Source organism: Chlamydotis macqueenii, chromosome 5 (assembly GCF_036417535.1).
Source record: "Chlamydotis macqueenii isolate bChlMac1 chromosome 5, bChlMac1.mat, whole genome shotgun sequence".
NCBI lineage: Eukaryota > Metazoa > Chordata > Aves > Otidiformes > Otididae > Chlamydotis > Chlamydotis macqueenii.
The window spans coordinates 2,831,546-2,850,178 of NC_141560.1; the positions used below are offsets into that span (position 1 = coordinate 2,831,546).

Sequence of the window (18,633 nt, forward strand, 5' to 3'; positions counted from 1 at the left end):
CCCACTGAGGAATGACCACGGGGTAACCAACACGAAAACAAAAGCAGATTATACAGAAACTAACCCAGCCAAATTTGGATTACTGTAAAATTTCGCTGCGAGTTACTGTTGAGGGAAAAGTGGCAGAGAGTTGCCAACAGGAACTATTCCAACCATCAACAAAAATCACCTCCAGAACACAGAAAATGTATTAAAAAGTAATTTCAAAATGCTACAGTAAAGATAAGAAAAAATAAACAGAACTTCAATCACCAGGTACACACTCTGGTATTCCCCTTTCTACCAAGTAATTCCTGAGTTAAACATATCAATCATCATTCACTCTGAGAAAAGCCAGGGGGCATGAAAAGCACGGACCCCCCAGCGCACATCCTCTCCGTACATCTCTGGTATTACTCAGAACTGCTGGGACAGAGGAGCTATGCATTTCCTGTTTATCTTTTTAAACTGGAAGTGGTTTCCAAGTAAGCACCACGGATTCACCATCCAGAAACTTTATGCATGTCTCCTTTCAGTACTAAAAAAAAAAAATCTATTTCCTGATTTATAGCCCTAGCAACATTTGCCACAGCTACACTCACTCTGCTGTTAATACAGCCTGGTACAGACAATCTTAATAACGCTGCAGAGACAGAATCAAACCAGTAAGTCGCTTTGCCAGGAGGAGCTTCCCTCCCTCCCTGCTCCTCGACCCCGCGGATTCCAGCCGTCTGCAGAAATGCCAGCACTCACAAGAAAAGGCTTTCAATCTGCGGCTCACCAGGGTCACACAAACAAACCCAGAGAGGAAGGAAAGCAGTCGCTGTCATTACTGGACAGGGAGAGGCAGGGCCCAGAGAGCCACCCCAAACTTCTACTACAGTGAGAGAGAAAATAGAAACACAGGTTGAACTTAAAAAGACCCAAACACTGGCAATCTCCAGGACACAGCCAGCTTTGCAGGGGGCTGTAATGTCAGCTGACAGCTTATGCAAGACTTCATCTGCAGAAAAGCCAAAGAAATTCACTGTCTGCTACTCAGTTCCAAATCAAGATGGGAAACAGGCTCTTTTAGCTGAGCAATTATTTCAACTGAAACACCATCTTTCCCTACATCTGTGCATCAGTCGGTATTACTAAATTGCCATATTCTTCACTGCAAATTCAAAGATTGCCTTTAAAGGCAGAATCCAGTAATTCGCAGCAGAAGGAAGCCTCACACCTATTCAATGCAGTCCTAACTTGGACAGAGGAAATCAGTTCTAGGACATCTGTACAGAAAACGTTTCACGCCAGAACACCACGTGAGCGTATTACCGATTACGCTGAGCAGACACCCACAGCAGCAGCAGTCGTGCCATCATACTGAACTTGGTGAAACTAAACCTTCAGAACGGGTTTCTCCTTCCCTTTCTTGCAAGGACCTGTGAACGTGCCACAGGAAGCTCTGCCACATGTCACAACCACAGCCGTGGCTCAGAAGAGAAATGCAAAGCCAGTGCAGGATCCTGAACTCAGCCTTTGCAAGGTTATCAGCTTTGCTTCACAAAGTTCACTTTGGCCGTGTTATTTCAGTGTGCTGGCCATACATTTACACTTTGCTTTCCATCTACAACTGGGGAGCTACAACAAATTTAAAATAAACTACTGTTCATGGTTAAAAGAGATCAAAACCTATTCCCCAAGAGAAAAATCAACCAACTGCAGAAGGAGGACTGCACACTGGGTAAAAATCTCCTTTAACTTTATGGATATTAAAGTAGATTAAGGCTTAAGGTTTGATTTTCCACCATAGCTCAATTTTTCTTTCAGAGGGTATTTTCAAACTAAGAAACATAAGATGTTTTTAAACTCTGTACTTACTTGCTGCTTCCACCATCAACAAAAGGATTCCAATGTGAAGCGAAGTCAGTGCCAGCTGCCACAACCTGAAGATGCAGAAATTGTCATTTTTCCCCCCGTCAAACTGAAGTACCTTATGCCAAGCCCTGCAGAATGACTGATAAGCAGCAAAATAAAATTCCAAAGTGAAACAATGTTTTACAATCTAATTTTAAAGCAACTATTGAAAAGCTCTCTTCGTCTCAGACTGAAAAGCAGCACCTGGAAATGATATAACGCCGGTATCGAGTAGCAATAAGTAATGGGAAAGCAAAAATTTATGGTGAGCACTCAATAAGGATTTTCCACTCAGGGCACTTCCAAGACACTCTTTCAGCGACAGAACGTACTGCAGGCACCTCCAAACTCGTATGAAACGCCATCAGCAGAGGCTGGGAGCATTCCTGTCACTAGACACGGCACCGAGGGGACCTCATCGGTAGCAGCATGTCCAGACCTAATCAGTCCAATTAAAAAAAAAAACCTAACTTACCTGGTGAACTGGAGTACGGCTGTGAAAAACAGGAATGGGATTTTTCTGGAGCACTGACCATTAATGTCTCCAAATCCAAATGAAGGGCAGCTGCTGCTATTCACAACGCTTATTAAAAAATGGAACCCTTGCGTACACAGGCACATGCTAATCCCAAAGAACGTTAATTAGCTGATCTGCAGCAAACTGCTGAGGGCTGGAACAAACAGCAGCAGCTCACAGGGGGCTGCATGCAAGCTGGCGGCCTTCCAAGAAACAAGCAGAAAATAAACCCTGACGATAGGAAGATCAGGGCCTCAAGTGCAGAATGGCCTCTTCAGATTATCAAATTAATCGGCACATGTTGTTTTTTTTTCATCTGAGCACGACTCTCCGCACAAAACATGGAGGGCAATTCATTTTCTTACAAATGTGGCAACTGTCTGGGGACCACGAGTGGTCTTCTCATGACTTTATACTTCAGAGACATATTATTTAAAGTTCAACAACACAACGAAGACACTATGATTTTAAAATACGAAGGAAAAAACAAAGTTGCCCTCACCATTTCATCCCGAGCTTCTGTTTCTTTCCGCAGAGGGGGCTCAAACTGCAGCTTGTCAACTATAAAACATGACGTTTTCAAATGTAATACACACAACATTGTACTAGTGCCCTTTCAGTGCTTACTACACTGAAACACATGTTTTAACAGATCCAAATATTATGTACACAACACTTAATTTGCCTCTAAACACGACCAACGCTTAAATATCAGCGTTATTGTCTAAGTGCTCCGATTTGCAAATACGAAACCCACAAGAAACAAACAGTCCGGAAGTAAACACCGAGTCATTACGCTGAAACGTAACTACATAACCACACGTTACTTTTAACGCATGAGAAAGAGAAGAAAGAGGCTTTTTCATAGCAAGCTTCCTGAAGGTGTGAAGTACGTGATGCAGAGGAGGAGATTGCATTTACACTACAAAAGACATTTGTTCAAACCTGGCCATTTCTGCCCCCAAAATTTCAACTTAGATCCAACTGAGCTGTGCAATAATATTATACTAAAAGAAAATAAAAGGTTGTATTAAAAGAAAACGCATTATATGTTAACATGCACCCTGGTCAGGAGAGCTATTGCAATCAGAAGCGCTCCAGCAGAGTCAAGAAAAGCTTTAACTTAGGAACTCAAAACAGTGGACAAACACAAAATGTCATGGGTTTTTTCTGTATTTTCTCATCACACCATGACACCAAATGTACTCACGTGGAAAGATGCTCTCCCAACTATGAACTTACTCTCATCGTTTGACGTTTGCACGTTATTAGTGTTTTTGCTGTTCTAACTAAGGCTGCACGGTCTGACAGAAATCACAGAGCTGCAAGGCTATGCTGGCCATGCAAGGCTTCCAAATAAAAATTACGATGCAGCAATGAGATGGAATGAAACAGCAGAAAAATATGCAAGATTTAATTTTGGTTTTGGAAAAATATTATTGAAGATTCGTGTGTATGCGCTGTTTCTTCTGGTTTTGTTTCTCAACTGAGCCAACAGTGGAAGAGACTTTCCAGAGTGCACAAGAAAAGAATGACACCGACATCCTCCATCGGTAGAAGCAAACCAACGGCGCGAAAAGGGCAAAGCACGTCAGGGACTTACAGTTTATCTCCGACGCCGTTCTTTCTGCCCTAATGTTCCTGTTCGTAGAACGAATTGTATGGCGGATAATGGAGTGAGGCTGCAAGGGTTAGAAAAGATGAGAGAAGTCGCGTGGCTTTCTGTTGGATCTCAATCAAAAATCAAACCAACAAGGAGAAAGAAGAGCTGCTGCAGTCACACACTGTATCACGGACCACCTTTGTCCTAGCCTTCCACAGCCCGCGCACAGGATTCTTCTACATGTCCCCACCAGACGCGTGACAAGTGCTGGGGCAATATTTCTCCTGCATGCTAACTCTATAAAAATAGAGATCTACAAAATCTTACATTCCTAAAGCAAAGCACGGTATTTCATCTAAAGACAGAAAATAAAAGATGTTCTCACCTCAAAATCATCATCGTCAACTTCACTGTAGTGTGTGTGGTTGTCAGGATTATTAACCTTGTCCAACAGCTCAACTGCTAAAGATCTCGAAAGACCAGGCTGCCCCACAAAGCTATGCTAGAACCGCAGGAAAGAACAAGTTATAATATGCAACTGATACGTAACTGTCATTAATAGAACAACATCCAATATAGAACGTGACCGAATGTCGCCTGCTTGCTGGGGGCTTGAGTATTTCTCTAATGACTCCTCAATGGTTAGGCTTTCTAACCCCTCCATAAGCATGGCAACACCACACTTTTGCCACCTGTAATTCGGAAATGAACCTCTGAGTCAAACAAACAATTACACCTTAAATTCATTTTCACATTAGCACTTCAGCCGAGTTTAGGAAGGCAGAAATAGACACATGAACAATTGCTAAATTCATCCGTTTTCTGGCTGGGTGACAGGAAGGGTCAACGTCTACACAGCTACACCTAAGAGGCTGAGACACCCCCTGGCAGAAGGGACGAGGCTGAGGACAGAACGTGAAGCCAATTTCTGTAATTGTTCCCAAAAAAATTGTATTAAAGTCTTGATACCGAACAAAATCTTGCTACTTCCTACAGTTGACCTATGTCTGTTTCCTTCAGATTTCTCCACCCGTGTTGTAAGATTTGAGAAAGCAAATTGTTCCAGTTTGGTTTCCCATCGATCTGTTGCTCACTTTGGAGGAAGAGATCTCTTATTGACATCACTAAATGTTCCAAGTAACTTACAGAAAGGAGTCTGTCTGCCGTCGGCCTCTTCTTTGGATTTTTTGTAAGTGCTATTTTGACGAAATTATGGAATGTTGACGACCTTAAAGAAAAATGAGGTATTATGTTTAATTTTTCAAGAAGATATTTTTTTATTTTTTAACACAGTTACTAAACAGATCACAAAAGGGCGGGCTAACTTAGAGCATCGTCCAGGTACCTCATCTCAGGTTTGAATAATTACATTTCCAAGTTAGCAAAATAGGAAAAAATCCATTTGATTCATGGAACTTGCATGGAAAATGCTTTGGTACAGAAAATAAACCAAACACGTATGGTGCTATTTCAACTTTTTCCAGGTCTCATTATTACGGAATTAGGTATCAGAAATAACAATTGTGAATTATGTACCCAGTAAACCCTCAAAGTCTAGGCAAACCTACAAATTTCACTGTTCTTGGCTACAGGTAGGAAAATAAAATATAAAGTTCTAGAGACAGACTCAACTTACTCTTTAAAATGCTTTGTTGCTATTTTCAGAACAACTTAGGTGACTGTGTCGCGTAACCTCTTTTCAGATCTGCGTTATGACTTGATGTTATGACCGGACCTACGATTTTTCAAGCATTTTTCTCGCAATTGCATCTGCGTTAGTACGCCTCTCTGGGGACAATATCAGCCCAAGTCTGCTTGCTCTCAAATCACGTTACAAAACACATTTCCTCCTCTAGCCTTAGCATCTGAGAAGGCGGCACTGGAGAAGCAAAGTGCATTGGCTGGGCTGACACTGAGCAGTTTCAAGAGAGGAAACGCGCACTTAGAAGTGTTTCCTCGCTTCCTCCAGCGCGCGTCTGCCCAGCCGAACACCTCGAGGTAAAACGACTGCACAGCAGCATCAGGAGCAAGAAAGTCCTGCGTACCAGAATTGGTTTGAGTCTCATTAATAAAAAGTTACTCGGTGTGGTGCAAAATCCTGCAGGCTCTGGGAAGGTATCACAGGTTAAAGAATCATTAAAGGATTAAATGATTACCTGTCCCACTGACAGTGGCAAATGCCCTATAATAGGAATTAAGGGGAGAGGATAAAAAAAGGACTGAAGAAGGGATATTTCGTTTCCTTCTGGATCACTGGCAGGGATCAATTTAGGTAGGGCTGTCCTGTCCCATCCTGCTGGTTTTCTGTCATGTCAGAACGTGTCTGCTGCTGGCCCTTAACCCTCCCGTCTGCTTTCAGACACCGATAAAAACCAACTAATTGTTTCTCAGTGAAACCGCTTGCAAGTGAAACCACCCCTCAGGTTCCTGAGTTTAAAACTAGCGCACACTATTTTTCACTGCCTCCCATCTTCAATAATGACAGTTTATTCATACTACCTACAAAATATTGAAGAAAGGAAAGAGTTTAACCTACCATTTTGCTTTTTCCTTTAGCTTTGGCGGTTGAAAATTACTTTTTGACATTAAAAACAAAGCCCTAAGGGTAAAGGAAGAATAATGTTATTATATGGTAATAAAATAACTTCATTCCAATACCTAAGCACTTTAAATTAATACTTTACAGTAAGAATCATACTGGTAAAACTGGATTATAGTCTATTCTGTGTTAGAGGACAGACAGAGTAAAGCTGTTGATTTTCTTTCTTTAAATAAAACCTTTTTATTGCCATGCGTAATCCTGTTAAACATAAGGTTACACCTTCTCTAGTGATTTACCACACCTGTTCTCAACCACATTGTTGTTGACACTACAAAGTGTTTTGGTTTTTTTTAAATTAAAAATTTCAATGATAACTTCAATTTTAAATTTAAGTCTGTAGCTTCAGACTGATGCCTTAAAACCAGAGACAGCTCATGCAGAAAGGACATGTTTGATGGGGCATCCTAGTGTGAGTTTCTAGGTCTGAGCTACGGGGAAGGTTAAACTCTATCTACTGGGACTGATGGGATCCTGAAGACAAGCAAGCTCCCCAGGCAGCAGACCTCATCGGGTGAAGATCAAACATGGGCGGCTGAAGCTCGGCGAGTTCGATCGCTGTTATGCCAACCGCCCAGATATCGCAGAGCTGGTTATATCCACCGTTCTTTTCCACCGCTGCAACTTCCGGGGCCATCCTTTAAAAGCAAAGGCATCATTCACCGAGGGCACCAGCTGCTTCTGAACCAGTGCCCGCACGTGGGAGGCACAAAGCGTCACATAACCCTACAGCAGAAACCCCCACGAAGAGCGTAAGTCAGGGAAAAGCCTGACGTCCTCCTCCCCTCACCCGGCATTAGGGGAGCAGAGAAGCACGCAGAGGTGATGTCAGGGGAGCGGAGAAGCACACAGAGGTGACGTGTTTTGCTTGAGGTCATGGGCTGCACAGCAGCGCTAGGAATAGAACCAGTCTCATGATTCCTGGTAAAATGCTTTAATGAGCAGATAATCTTCCTGCCCTCAGTCCTCCTTCTCCAACAGGATAAAGAGGGCAGCGAACAATTAAAAGCCATTGTCTGGATTAAGCTGTACGTAAGCGTTCAGTCTATACCAAGAACACCACCCTAGGCACCTCAACTGGATCAAAGTAATGCCAGAAACCAAGAGCAGTTAAATTTGCATATATAATCCAGCTCAAGATTTACAATGATGTATTTGCATATTAAACGTTGTCTTGTACAGACGTTAATCAGTAGAGGTGATTAAAAGATAGTGTAAAATGTGTTTTTCGTCACCGTTCTTTCTGCACAGAAATTGAAAAGACATTCTTCAGTTTATTCAGTAAAAGTGAGAGAAGTTACTGAGAAACTCCACGGCCATCAGGTATCCAGAAGAAGGGGAGAACGTTCTGCATTAATGAACTTGGGAGAAACAGCAATCCTGCCTCAAATATCAGGTATTACATCAGCTACAATCAGTGCTTCCCAGACTTTTACCCTCTGGGCATTTTACTTGGAAGAAAGCAAATTTATGCCACTGCTATATGTATTTAAAAATATCTGTGTGTACTTCAGTATGCGTGTTTTGGAATTCCTGGCATAAATACAGACGTAGCTTTGCAGGCAATCATAGCAATCGAAGCAGTTTCTTACCAGTAAGGGGTACCAATAAACGATTTCCTCTTTGCAATGGTTGCTGTTATTTTTGCTGCTACACCGAAGTCAGCTGGAAAATGAAATTATCATAGACTTAGAAATGTAATTCTAAGATTCCACTCTAGGAAGTACCATATTATGAAAGAACAACCACACTTCTCATCCAAATCCAAAATCCTTTAAGCTTCACCAGTTAAAGATTAATAATGAGATCAGCTAATGTCTTCACTGCCATGACTTCAAACCGAAAAGTTGAGTTTCTACACACAGCTCATGATCCTGTTCCTCTCCTAGCTAGTTTTCCATCTCACAATACAGCAACCAAGCAACCCCACAAAAGGTAGTGGATATTCAATTTAATATCAGAGAGGAAAAATAGCATCATGCTTTGGAAACAGTGCTCTTTCTGTGTTACTTACGGAGGAACTGCCGGGGGCCACTTGTTCTCATTGCTGGAGACTGTCTAGGGGACAAAAACCCCTTGCTCTCAGAGCTGCAGATAATCAGGTGGTCTTGCAGAGCCAAAAATCATTTAAGTCCTTTTCATTTTTATTGCATTTGTAGTACGGCAGCTGGAGGATAATTGTGGGCCAATCTAACTAGCTTAGCAGGCAAAAGGAAGGTATCAGTGCGCAACCCAAGTTTAATGCAGTTAGTGGAATCTCCTGTCAGCTTCAAGGTTTTCCTTCTTTTTTGTCTTTCCTTCAAAAACCCATACTTCCCTAGCACAGCACTCCTGGTTTACCACAAGGGAGTAAACACGCTGCACCACACAGCTTTTCTGAAGAGCAGCAATGCAGCTAATGCACAACCGCCTTGAATCCAGCACCAGACACAGCAAGATGATGAGCATCCCATTCCTTCTCCCAGGATGTCTGCTTCCTGCAGGACCCTAACTACATGCTGACTTCTGCAAAGTGAGGCAGCAGACGTGGGTTTTAAAGGCAGCACACTCAGATAACAAGAGATTCAGCCTGTTTGCACTGTGCTAAATTTAAAGCATCACTGAAGGAAAACAGGTTTCATCTGCAGACCTCAGAGCGTTTGCAGAGGAGGAGAGTTTCCTCATCTCCATCTGTGTGGAAATGCACTGGGCTAGAGGCACAGCCAGGATCAGACCCCACTTTTCCACAGGCTGTCAGGCTCAGGAGATGCTGTCTCACACACTGGAACCTTGCAGGCTCCGAGGGAGAACTGCCACTCTGGCTAGGAACAAAGACTTTGACATCCAGGTAACCCACCCCGGCAAATTCCAGGGAAACCTGGGAGGCTTCAAGGGTTGGTGGTTGAAAAAATAAATTGTCTCTAACTTCTTGATAGAATGCAAAACTTCTCATGTCATACATACACAAGCCCATGGATACACACTTTCTGTCATCAACTAGTGCCCCAAATAAGAATAAGAACATCCGACAGTGCAATAGCAAAAGGTTCACGCCGCTGAGAACGGTATCTAATAAAATTGAGTACAACAATACAGGAGATCTGCTGTGTTACGCTTTATCATTCACAGCAAGCTCAATCCTCGCTGTGCCCGTGCTGTTCAGCACAAAACAAAGCCTTGTAAAAGGTGAATATTCTGCTCGGGAGGCATGAACCCTACATCCTGGTTAATTTTCTTATCTTAACGGAACGATAAAAGTAAAAGGCAACTTGCTAAATGAAAGTATCCCAGCTTTGTGGTGCTGTAGCTTTTGAGGGATCAAATGGAAACATTTGCATTTGCTTTCTGGCTTCTTATTAAATTCAGGCAACTTACCTAATTTGACATCTCCATGGTCTGTTAGTAGAATATTTGCACCCTAAACAGAATAACATAATAAAAAGAAAGTTAAAAATTTGATCGGGAATATGTTTCTGCACTAGAAAGTTTAAGATAAGTGTCTCAAAGTTGCACATTACCTTTATATCTCTATGCATTTTGCCCTTCACGTGCAAATAAGCAAGCCCCTGGAAATAAGAGAGACACAACACATCATTTTGCCATTTGTTAACATACTACAAAGCCAGTCCCATCCAATAAATTCAAATTACTCGATGTTTTTTATTTGAAAGTGGGGAAATTTGAGATTTGCAGAGAAGGGGTATGCTGGATTCTGTTCCTCATCTCTCCCAACCCCGGCCAATATACGCGAAGACTTGTTTAAACCAGTCATGGTGTAACATTTTACATAGATATATGTATATTTTCAAAACAAACCTCAAGATATATCACCCTTCACTAAAATTAACTACATTTTTGAAGTCCTGAAGGTTTCAACCAGCAGGTGTTTAGCCTTTAAGCTGCCCTTCCAGCAATACGAGTTCCTGCAGAGATCAGGAACAGAAGTACCAAGCAGATTCGTTCACGTTCGTCTACACCCCTGCCTCTGGCAGTGACCGGTTCAGCCGCCGCCTCAGGGAAAGGCGTGCATCCCGTGATTCTCTCACCTTATTACTCATGGAGACACAAAGCAGGGAAAGAAAAGTTCCTTTAAGAAACAAGCTGCCTGCATCACCTTATCTTGTATTTCTACAGTTACTAGCAATCACAAAGTGAAAGAGAATTTTAGTCATCTGGTTGCAGTATTTTTCCTCTGCAAATTATTAGAATTTACTCCACAGACCAAGCAGGCAGTTTCAAATGTGTCGGTTTTTTTTTCCTCCATTACTCAGTTACTAGCTATCAGTGTTTTCTGCAACGAGATGTAAAAATTTGCTCTAAATAATTCCTGCACTGAATCACTGTCTTAGAACAATGGATGAAAACAGCCCAGACAACACCGTGGTCACAACCTGCGCGGCTCTGTCTTGTACGGCTTCCCTGAAACCGCCAGGCTCACCGAAGAACCAGGAGCAGGAGTGAGGTTCAGTATTTTGGTCCTGCAGTGGGATCCACAGAGATGTCTGCTCTTGTGTGAACTCCTTTGCAAATTACAGCACAGAAACAGCTGCTCTCACAGTGTTAAGCAAATATTTGCACTATGTTACTGGAGTTTCTGGCTAATTTTTATTTACAATATGGAAACTAACAGATTAACCCTGGTTAATTGGTTTCAGCGAGATTCCCAGTGCTTACAAATGTAAGCCATGGTACTGCAGTGCTTTCTGAAATCATCTTCCCCATCTACTTTCTACACATGGAGCAGACACTTCATTGTACACCTGCAGAAGTACAGTACCTGTAAAGTTTCTCTGCACACATACGCAATTTGTAACTCTGATAGAGGTCCTGTTACTGAAAACAAAGATTAAAAAGCGTGTAAGTCTATAGTACACAACACGTAAATAACGTTGTGAAGTAGTCAAAAAGCAGCATCTCCATGCAAAAGTTAAAGACCGATTTTACACGAATTGTATTTTACACTGAGCTGAAAAGTGTTTTGTTTGCTTATTTTACAGAAAGGCTTTCTGTAAAAAAAAAAAAAAACAACACAGCACAATAACAGAAGACAATATCCACAGCGAGAAGAAAACCTGTCTTGACAGAAATTTAATATCATTTGACAAGTGACTTTGTAGAAATGTAATATCCTGTATTCTAAGGAAGGTAAAATCCAATAAAAGTGACCTATGCTAATTTTTTAATATTAGAAATGGCAATGTTCTATACTAGGGGCCTATGAGACCTTGAATTGTTTTAAAGCTGTTTGTACTAACTGGCTGAAAACTAAAGCAGAAGGAGCTCTGGTATTCCAAAACTCCATGGTATAATTTAAAGGCAGAGCCAGTCCCCAGACTGCTTTTCCAACAGCTCCAATAAGCTCTTCTACAGAACCAACAACTCTAGATGAAACTTCAGAGGGGAAAAAATTATTTTTTTTCTTTGCAGAAAGCTTCCGAAAGGTGCAAATGTTAAAATGAGCTTCAAAGTACCATGGTAAATATCTTGGAGGGATCCCCCGCCGCAGTATTCCATGCATATCCACAGCTTCTCACGGCTATCAAAAGAAAGTTAAAACACAGGCATCAGAAGCTGATTGATCTGTATACAGAACAGAGTTAATGACGATTATTTAAAGTATTTTCTACTGGTCTCGATCCCTGTTTCTTAAAAATACACATTCTGATCCATGACTAGCAGTTACATGTTTTACATGTTCTTAATAACCTCAAGATAAATTCTCACCTATCAAAATGAAAATTTTATGCCAAAGTCACTGAGAAGTCTTTAAATGTTATCAGACCTAAAAGGTGTTGCTTTCACTCTGATCTCCTAACTGCAACAAAGAACAGGCAGAAGAAACACCTGAGCTTTACCCGCTGTCAGCAAGATCCCATTAGATAAGATTGAAACGGCGAGTTCAGTGTGTTAGATTGAAATGACCTAACTTACATCTAAACAACTCTTCATGGCCTCAAAAAGGGGACTGGGGATTTAGAAATTTCGCCATTTTGTCCCAGTTGAAGTCCATTTGGGCTGTGCAGATTCCTTAAAAAATGCAGCCCTCCAAGAAATCTAAAGATGAAGCTTCATAGAAGACGACCAAACAGGCAAAGTGGTGATATATATTCCCACGGAGCCAATCGATAAACGGCAGAGTTCCACAGAAATGGAAAATATTCCACTTTCTGTATAACATTTAACGTGTGCAGCTGAAGACGTAGCCAGCTGGCATCGCCTCGTTCCTGCCTCTCAGTACATCGTATCTCTTACACCAGAACTATGAAAAATGTCATTACCAGCAGCTCAGATTTAGTGTTTTGCTCTAACAACCCACTGGCCATACCTCCGCGGCACACAAGACTGCCATTAAATAAAATATCAAGGTGCAGTTCTGCTCTGGATAAATAACGAGCTAGTTTGACATTAGAACAGATAAATGGCTAAAATCTGCCCTGCGAGTGAGTAGGATTGGATATGTTGCAAGAGTCTCTAAGGGGAAAGTTCCTTTCTGTTCCTAGTGATAAAAATATTCCAGCCTTTTGCCCAGCAGAGAAAATAAAGTATTAGTCCCTTTTTTTTTTCCTCAAAGCCAACTCAGAACTGAAGGGAATTCAACCTAGAGAAGATGACTGAGAGAGGATTTAAGTACTAAACCAGACTGAGCATTGTCTTGGGAAAGAACCAGCAGAAATGCAGGTTAAAGAAGTGAGATTTACCTGAGATAGCTCCCAAAATAGGCGACTATGTTGCAATGCTTGCATTCTTTAACCATGTAGATTTCTTGCTGTATCAACGAAAAGTCGTCTCCTGAAAAACAAGCGGCAGCCACAGTTACATCAGGCACAACCGAACGTTCAAAGAGATCGGAAAGGGCGCACGTAACTCACAAAAACAAGCCGTGGGCCTGGATAATCGCTAAACCTCCACGAGGCTTTGCTGACCCGCCAGGCTGATCGGCAAGAGCTATCTACGTACACCATCCTCTCAGTTTCCGTTCTTTACTACATCCTTTGCACGAAGCACAAATATTTCTTGCAGAGCAACAGAGAAAGGCTGGCCCGGTGGCCTGAACACGATCCATTAGTTAAGACAGCTCGGCACGCACCGGGAATGCTCTGAGAAGGAAGCAGAGGGATCCCACGGAGCAACGGGAGCACGTGAGAAAACTCGGGAGCAGCCAGCTGGAGCCGATTTGGCTTTGGTGGGACACGGCGCTCACAGCACAAGGGTCCCAACGACAGAAGGAAAAGATTGCTGCAAGCTAATTCCAGAAGGCATCACATACCATAGGCCCTTTATTAAAAGTATTCCGTTTCAAAATGACTCCGATAGAGCATATGGCCTGCCCGCCCACTCAGCCACCGCTGACTCAGAGGAGAAGCAGAGTCCTCAGCGCAGCCTGCCTTGTTACGAGGGCGTGTTTGGATGAGGACAGCTACACAGGCAGATCTGCACATCCTAAATCCTTTGCGAAAACAAAAAAAAATTATATGGAAAAATATATCCTAGCCTAGCATGTTTCTGTTTCTTTAATTTAAAAGGGTAAAAGCTGTCATAAATTTAAATAATAGCAATTTTATAGATGCAGTGAAGCAAACTAAAATATCTGAGAGCTAAGAGAAACACCGGTTTACTTTTATTAAATCTCACTGAGGGAATTTCCAAACAGAGGATGCTCTACCTTGAGTCTTCCTTCGGCATGAACAAAACTTCCGTAACAGCTTGCAAGACATGAAAGACTAGAATTTAGATAAACATCTTAGGTTTTACATAAAATGCTGCTCCAGACAGCATGGTAGCTATCACGTTCTCTCAAGGGAAAAACGGCTTTGTATGTTTACTTTTGTCTAAAGTTTCACCAGTAAAAGTCATCTCCTACTATCAGAGTCAGGGATGTGCAGCCCAGAAAACACGTACTCAATTTCTATGATTTTGACAGGTCCAAGAGGCCTCAAGCACTGCTGTAAATTCTCTTTGGGTTCTTCGCCTGTTTATTTAACAAGTTATCAGCATAGCTAGTATTTTTTAATAACCTCTTCAAAATCAGATGGTTTTATTTGCTGTGCTTTGAAGGAACTTCCCTCAGCGAACGGCGTCACCGGCGCCCGCGGGACCCACAGCAGCCCCCACGGCATTTCCCATCCCTTTGGACACCCCGGGTCTCCACACACCCACCAGTACGTGGGAGATGTTTCCAGAAGTAGCGAAAGAAGCGTCAATTTGGTACAAACACATCCCTGATTGATTTCTGTACATCCTCAAGGGCTTCTGGAAGTTGAACTGTACAGAGGAACACTTCACCGGGGCAGGAAAACATTAGTAGAAGAGTTTCAAATGTCAAGGGTCTTTTTTAAAACATAAGTAGTATTTTTTTTTAATAATGAAAAAAAGAAAAGGCAACAAAATTTCCATAAATTTAGCAGATTTCCCACTGTGCTTGCTTTACGGGTTACCTCTCAGCTACCGCTTTCCTTGAATTCATGCATTCCTATAAGTGATTTCTATGACCAAAGGATTTTTGAAGTTGAGTCAGACGGATTCATTCCTCCCATTTCTCTGACAAACTTCCTCCGGGAAATTGTCGAACGCTCACAGGTAACTCACTGGAGCGTTTTAAAACTAGAGAAGCTTTTCAAGAAAGTCCAATCTAAGCAAGTTTGAAAAGCCTCCCACCTCCACCAGAGGCACTGCTTTTCTTTAACCCTACCAGCTGTCCATCAGTTGAGAGTATCGAACGCCAAGTAGCCGCGCCCTCTTCTTAAACCGCCTTCTTCAAATCAAACGGTCTTTGATACATCAGAAGCAGCGTTTCAGAACAGCTAGCGACTGTCGCATGTGAAAATGATGATCAAGCTTTCCCATAACAGCAAAAACTTGCAGGCAGCAGCCGGCACTGCCCGTCGATAGCACGTCCTGGAGCAATGGGAATGCCAGTGCTAGGAACCATGACTAACGGGGAAAAATTGAAGGAAATATAGGGATTTGGGCTAGGAAAAGCCTGACAGTAGAAGAGATAACAACCTTCATGCACATAAAAGATATCAGAGGATGAGGGAGAAGGGATAATCCATTCTTCAGTTTTATGGTAGGACGATTAGCAATGGGTTAAATTGTCTTAACCTACATTCCCTGTACAGATGAAAAGCTTTTCCTACCGGAGTAACATCGCAGCACTGAACTCAAAGGGATGGGAAGGTGTGAAATTTCCCACCGGTGAAAAAAAATGAAGAAAACACTGAGCAAGTACCCATCAGGAGCGACTTAGGCTGATCCTGCCTGTAGCAGAGGAGGATGGAAAAGATGATCTCTTGATTTGCAATTAATAAATGACGATTCTGTGCAAGAAATGGTTACCTACAGAAAAAAAAAAAAAAAGAAAAAAAAATATTTGGAAGAGGAAAGAGGGCTGCAGGCTGAATAGACAGGGAGCTGATAGAAACGCAGCAAGCAGATGGAAAGCAGAGAAGTATCCATGAGAAAAGTTTGGCTAAAACACGTAGAGAAGGATTCTGAAAGATCAGACATACAGATAGGAGAGAAGATGTATAGTCGTTCAAAGATGACAAGAATGAATTCAAAACAAAGGAATTCAGAGTTTCCAGGCAGCTGGAGTATTAATCTTGGCAAGAGACACTGGAATAGGACAAAAATTAAATATCCTTGGATAGCATGAACAAAAAGGCGACAGTAAGACAAAGAATTTGTAGAAAATACTTCATTGAGAGGGAGATAAAAAGAATTAGATCAAAGGTGACAATATATCCATAAAAGAGATTTTCATCTGTTTTACTCATCAGAGATTGCCTGATGCTAAATAACACGGAATTGGAAAAATGTACTTTTTGTCTGCTCACATGTTTGCAATTATGGGTTATGTGGCATGCTGAGCAAAAACATCGCTGAGGGAGCTGCTGTAAATCACACGCGCAGCGTGGTGAGTCACTGCAGCTCGCTACTATTATGTAATTTTACCTCTGCAGCGAGACACACAGGACACAACAGAGCCTTACAATGGAATATTCTCCTCCCATCGCAGCCCGCGGCCGAGCCTGCTCTGCTTGGCACAACCAGCTGCTTGTTCTCCTGCACAGCTGGCAGGGAGGAGACCGCCGAAGCTTGCAGCCATCTCATCCTGTGATGCGATGGGATCGGATTTCAGAAGCTAAGCGAAGCAAGGCCTGGTAAATTCAGAATAAATCAATATTTGAACAGGAGATCATCGAGAAAACTGATGGCGCATTAACACTAGTGCATTATTCTATTTGCTTCTCACCTACGTGGAACTGGCACGCATCAGTGTCCTGCCAGGTTGTCCTAGATGTCCCATCCTGGATCCACAAACCCCGCTCTGCAGCGCGGGAAGGCTCTGATGGCTCTAGTGCCTATCACACAGCGCTATTAAGTCTTCCAAGCATGCCTGACCTTGATGGTTTTTAAGCAGGTTTATTCCTGGTCATATTTTCATGTGTTCCGCTGCTTTGAGTGGTTTCATCCCACAAAAAGACCCAGTGCCACTTCTGACATCTCCTCCTGGGTCAGCTGTGAATCATTCCTTTGTCCAGAAGGCTCCTCGGGGAAGAAATTCCTCGTTACTGTTTTAAATTGGTTCATTCTGCATTACTTCAGCGCTGCATCACAGGGCTGATGCTGCGCGGGAACAGAGGGAGGGCCGGGCGGGCAGCGTCTGGGCTCGCACGCAACTGGGAGGATGGAACTGACGGCATTCGGAGACACATGTGGTGTCACCAAAGGGTGGGACAGAAGCTCTTATTAAGAGGCCAGATCTTCAAGGTGCCAGCCAGCCTGCCAGCACTCCTGCCCTGAGCTAGTGCCCGCGCCATGCACTCCTCACGGGCCCCAACACGTCAGGCTGCCTGGCAGGAGGTGTGACGGGCGCTCCGGAGCCTACCTGCCGAGCCTCTCCGGGGAGCTTGACTGCAGACACTTTGCAGACCTGGGATTTTTAACGCTACAATTAACATTTGTACAAGTGAGATGCCGTTTAGCAACGGGACCGGGTGGACACTGCCGTACGGGACGCTGAAGGACAAAGAGCAGGGTCACGGCATCGCCACTGAGCACAAACACTCGCTGTATTTGTACAACCAAGAGATGCCTGCCTCCTGAGTTAGCAGCAGCAGTTGTTGCCTCTCTCCTCTGCTGGGAGCATTCCTCAAACGTTTTGTATTTCAACAACCTGAGTTTCAGAACAAGGAGAGAAAGCCCCACAGGAGCGACAACTGCAGAAACCATTCACTGCTGGTCTTTCCCCATTACCCTCATTAAGTTTAGCTCCCAAGACATTTTCCGATCCCCATTTAGACAGCTTGACACACAATATGACTTATAAGAGCCTCAAAATATTTTTGGGGAGGTGGAAAGGATGCAAGGCATTACTGCAGCACCCCATCCCACAGCTCTGACACACACAAAACTGCTTTCCTCATCACCCCGCAGACCTGCGTGGCTTTTTACCGACCACTTCAAAAACTGAGCACAATCCTTTTAAAGTTTCTGGTCTTTAAGAAGGGGAATAATTTAAACTGCACTCAAGCATCCGAGCTGTTTTATCCATATCTCTTGTCTCAGGATTCAAGGAAACCTGCAGTCTGACAGAAAGAATTTAAATTCCCCAAACCTGAAGCTCAGAAACTTGATTCCAAGCAGGAAACAGCTATTTGGAAACAATGATGTTTCCACCAGCAAATTTTATTGCCAGGCTGCCAACTGCTAACCACTGATGGTACTGATTATCTCTCGACGGATATAAAACATTACTGATGGCGGTGCGCTGCCGCAGCCGGACAAGCTCTGCGGTAAGCGGCACAGAAGTGTTCGGAGTGACTGGTCTGACACCAGAAACTGTTTCCCCACGCATTTTCTCTTCTGCTCTGCTTGGATCCTATTTATGAGCAGCCATGTCAACAGATAATCTATATTCCTATTCCTTAACGCTTTCACCTCTTTTCTTCTCTCCTTGCCTTATCTGCTTACTGTTGTACATCTCAGTCTTTCATGATCCCATCTTTACTCTCCCTATTGCTATTTTTCTTCATGTATTTTGTCAAATGACAT

The 18,633-nt window shown here is 42.8% G+C and overlaps 1 protein-coding gene across 4 annotated transcripts in view; it reads right to left on the minus strand.

The window, feature by feature from the left end:
• MAP4K5 (mitogen-activated protein kinase kinase kinase kinase 5) overlaps window positions 1-18,633 on the minus strand; it is a 66,938-nt gene that overhangs the window by 18,748 nt on the left and 29,557 nt on the right. For 2 of the 4 annotated variants that reach the window (XM_086748388.1, XM_086748387.1), the window contains exons 4-16: window positions 13,275-13,365; window positions 12,048-12,112; window positions 11,354-11,409; window positions 10,095-10,142; window positions 9,952-9,994; window positions 8,190-8,262; window positions 7,104-7,235; window positions 6,535-6,597; window positions 5,145-5,226; window positions 4,384-4,500; window positions 3,999-4,077; window positions 2,898-2,956; window positions 1,843-1,907 (exon numbers count right to left, since the gene is read on the minus strand). In XM_086748388.1, coding sequence (XP_086604514.1) covers window positions 1,843-1,907; window positions 2,898-2,956; window positions 3,999-4,077; window positions 4,384-4,500; window positions 5,145-5,226; window positions 6,535-6,597; window positions 7,104-7,235; window positions 8,190-8,262; window positions 9,952-9,994; window positions 10,095-10,142; window positions 11,354-11,409; window positions 12,048-12,112; window positions 13,275-13,365 — 973 coding nt within the window. Of the gene's footprint in view, window positions 1-1,842; window positions 1,908-2,897; window positions 2,957-3,998; window positions 4,078-4,383; window positions 4,501-5,144; window positions 5,227-6,534; window positions 6,598-7,103; window positions 7,236-8,189; window positions 8,263-9,951; window positions 9,995-10,094; window positions 10,143-11,353; window positions 11,410-12,047; window positions 12,113-13,274; window positions 13,366-13,843; window positions 13,963-15,805; window positions 15,913-18,633 lie in introns of those variants that run through there. The other 2 variants (XM_086748389.1, XM_086748390.1) reach the window with 2 other exon arrangements.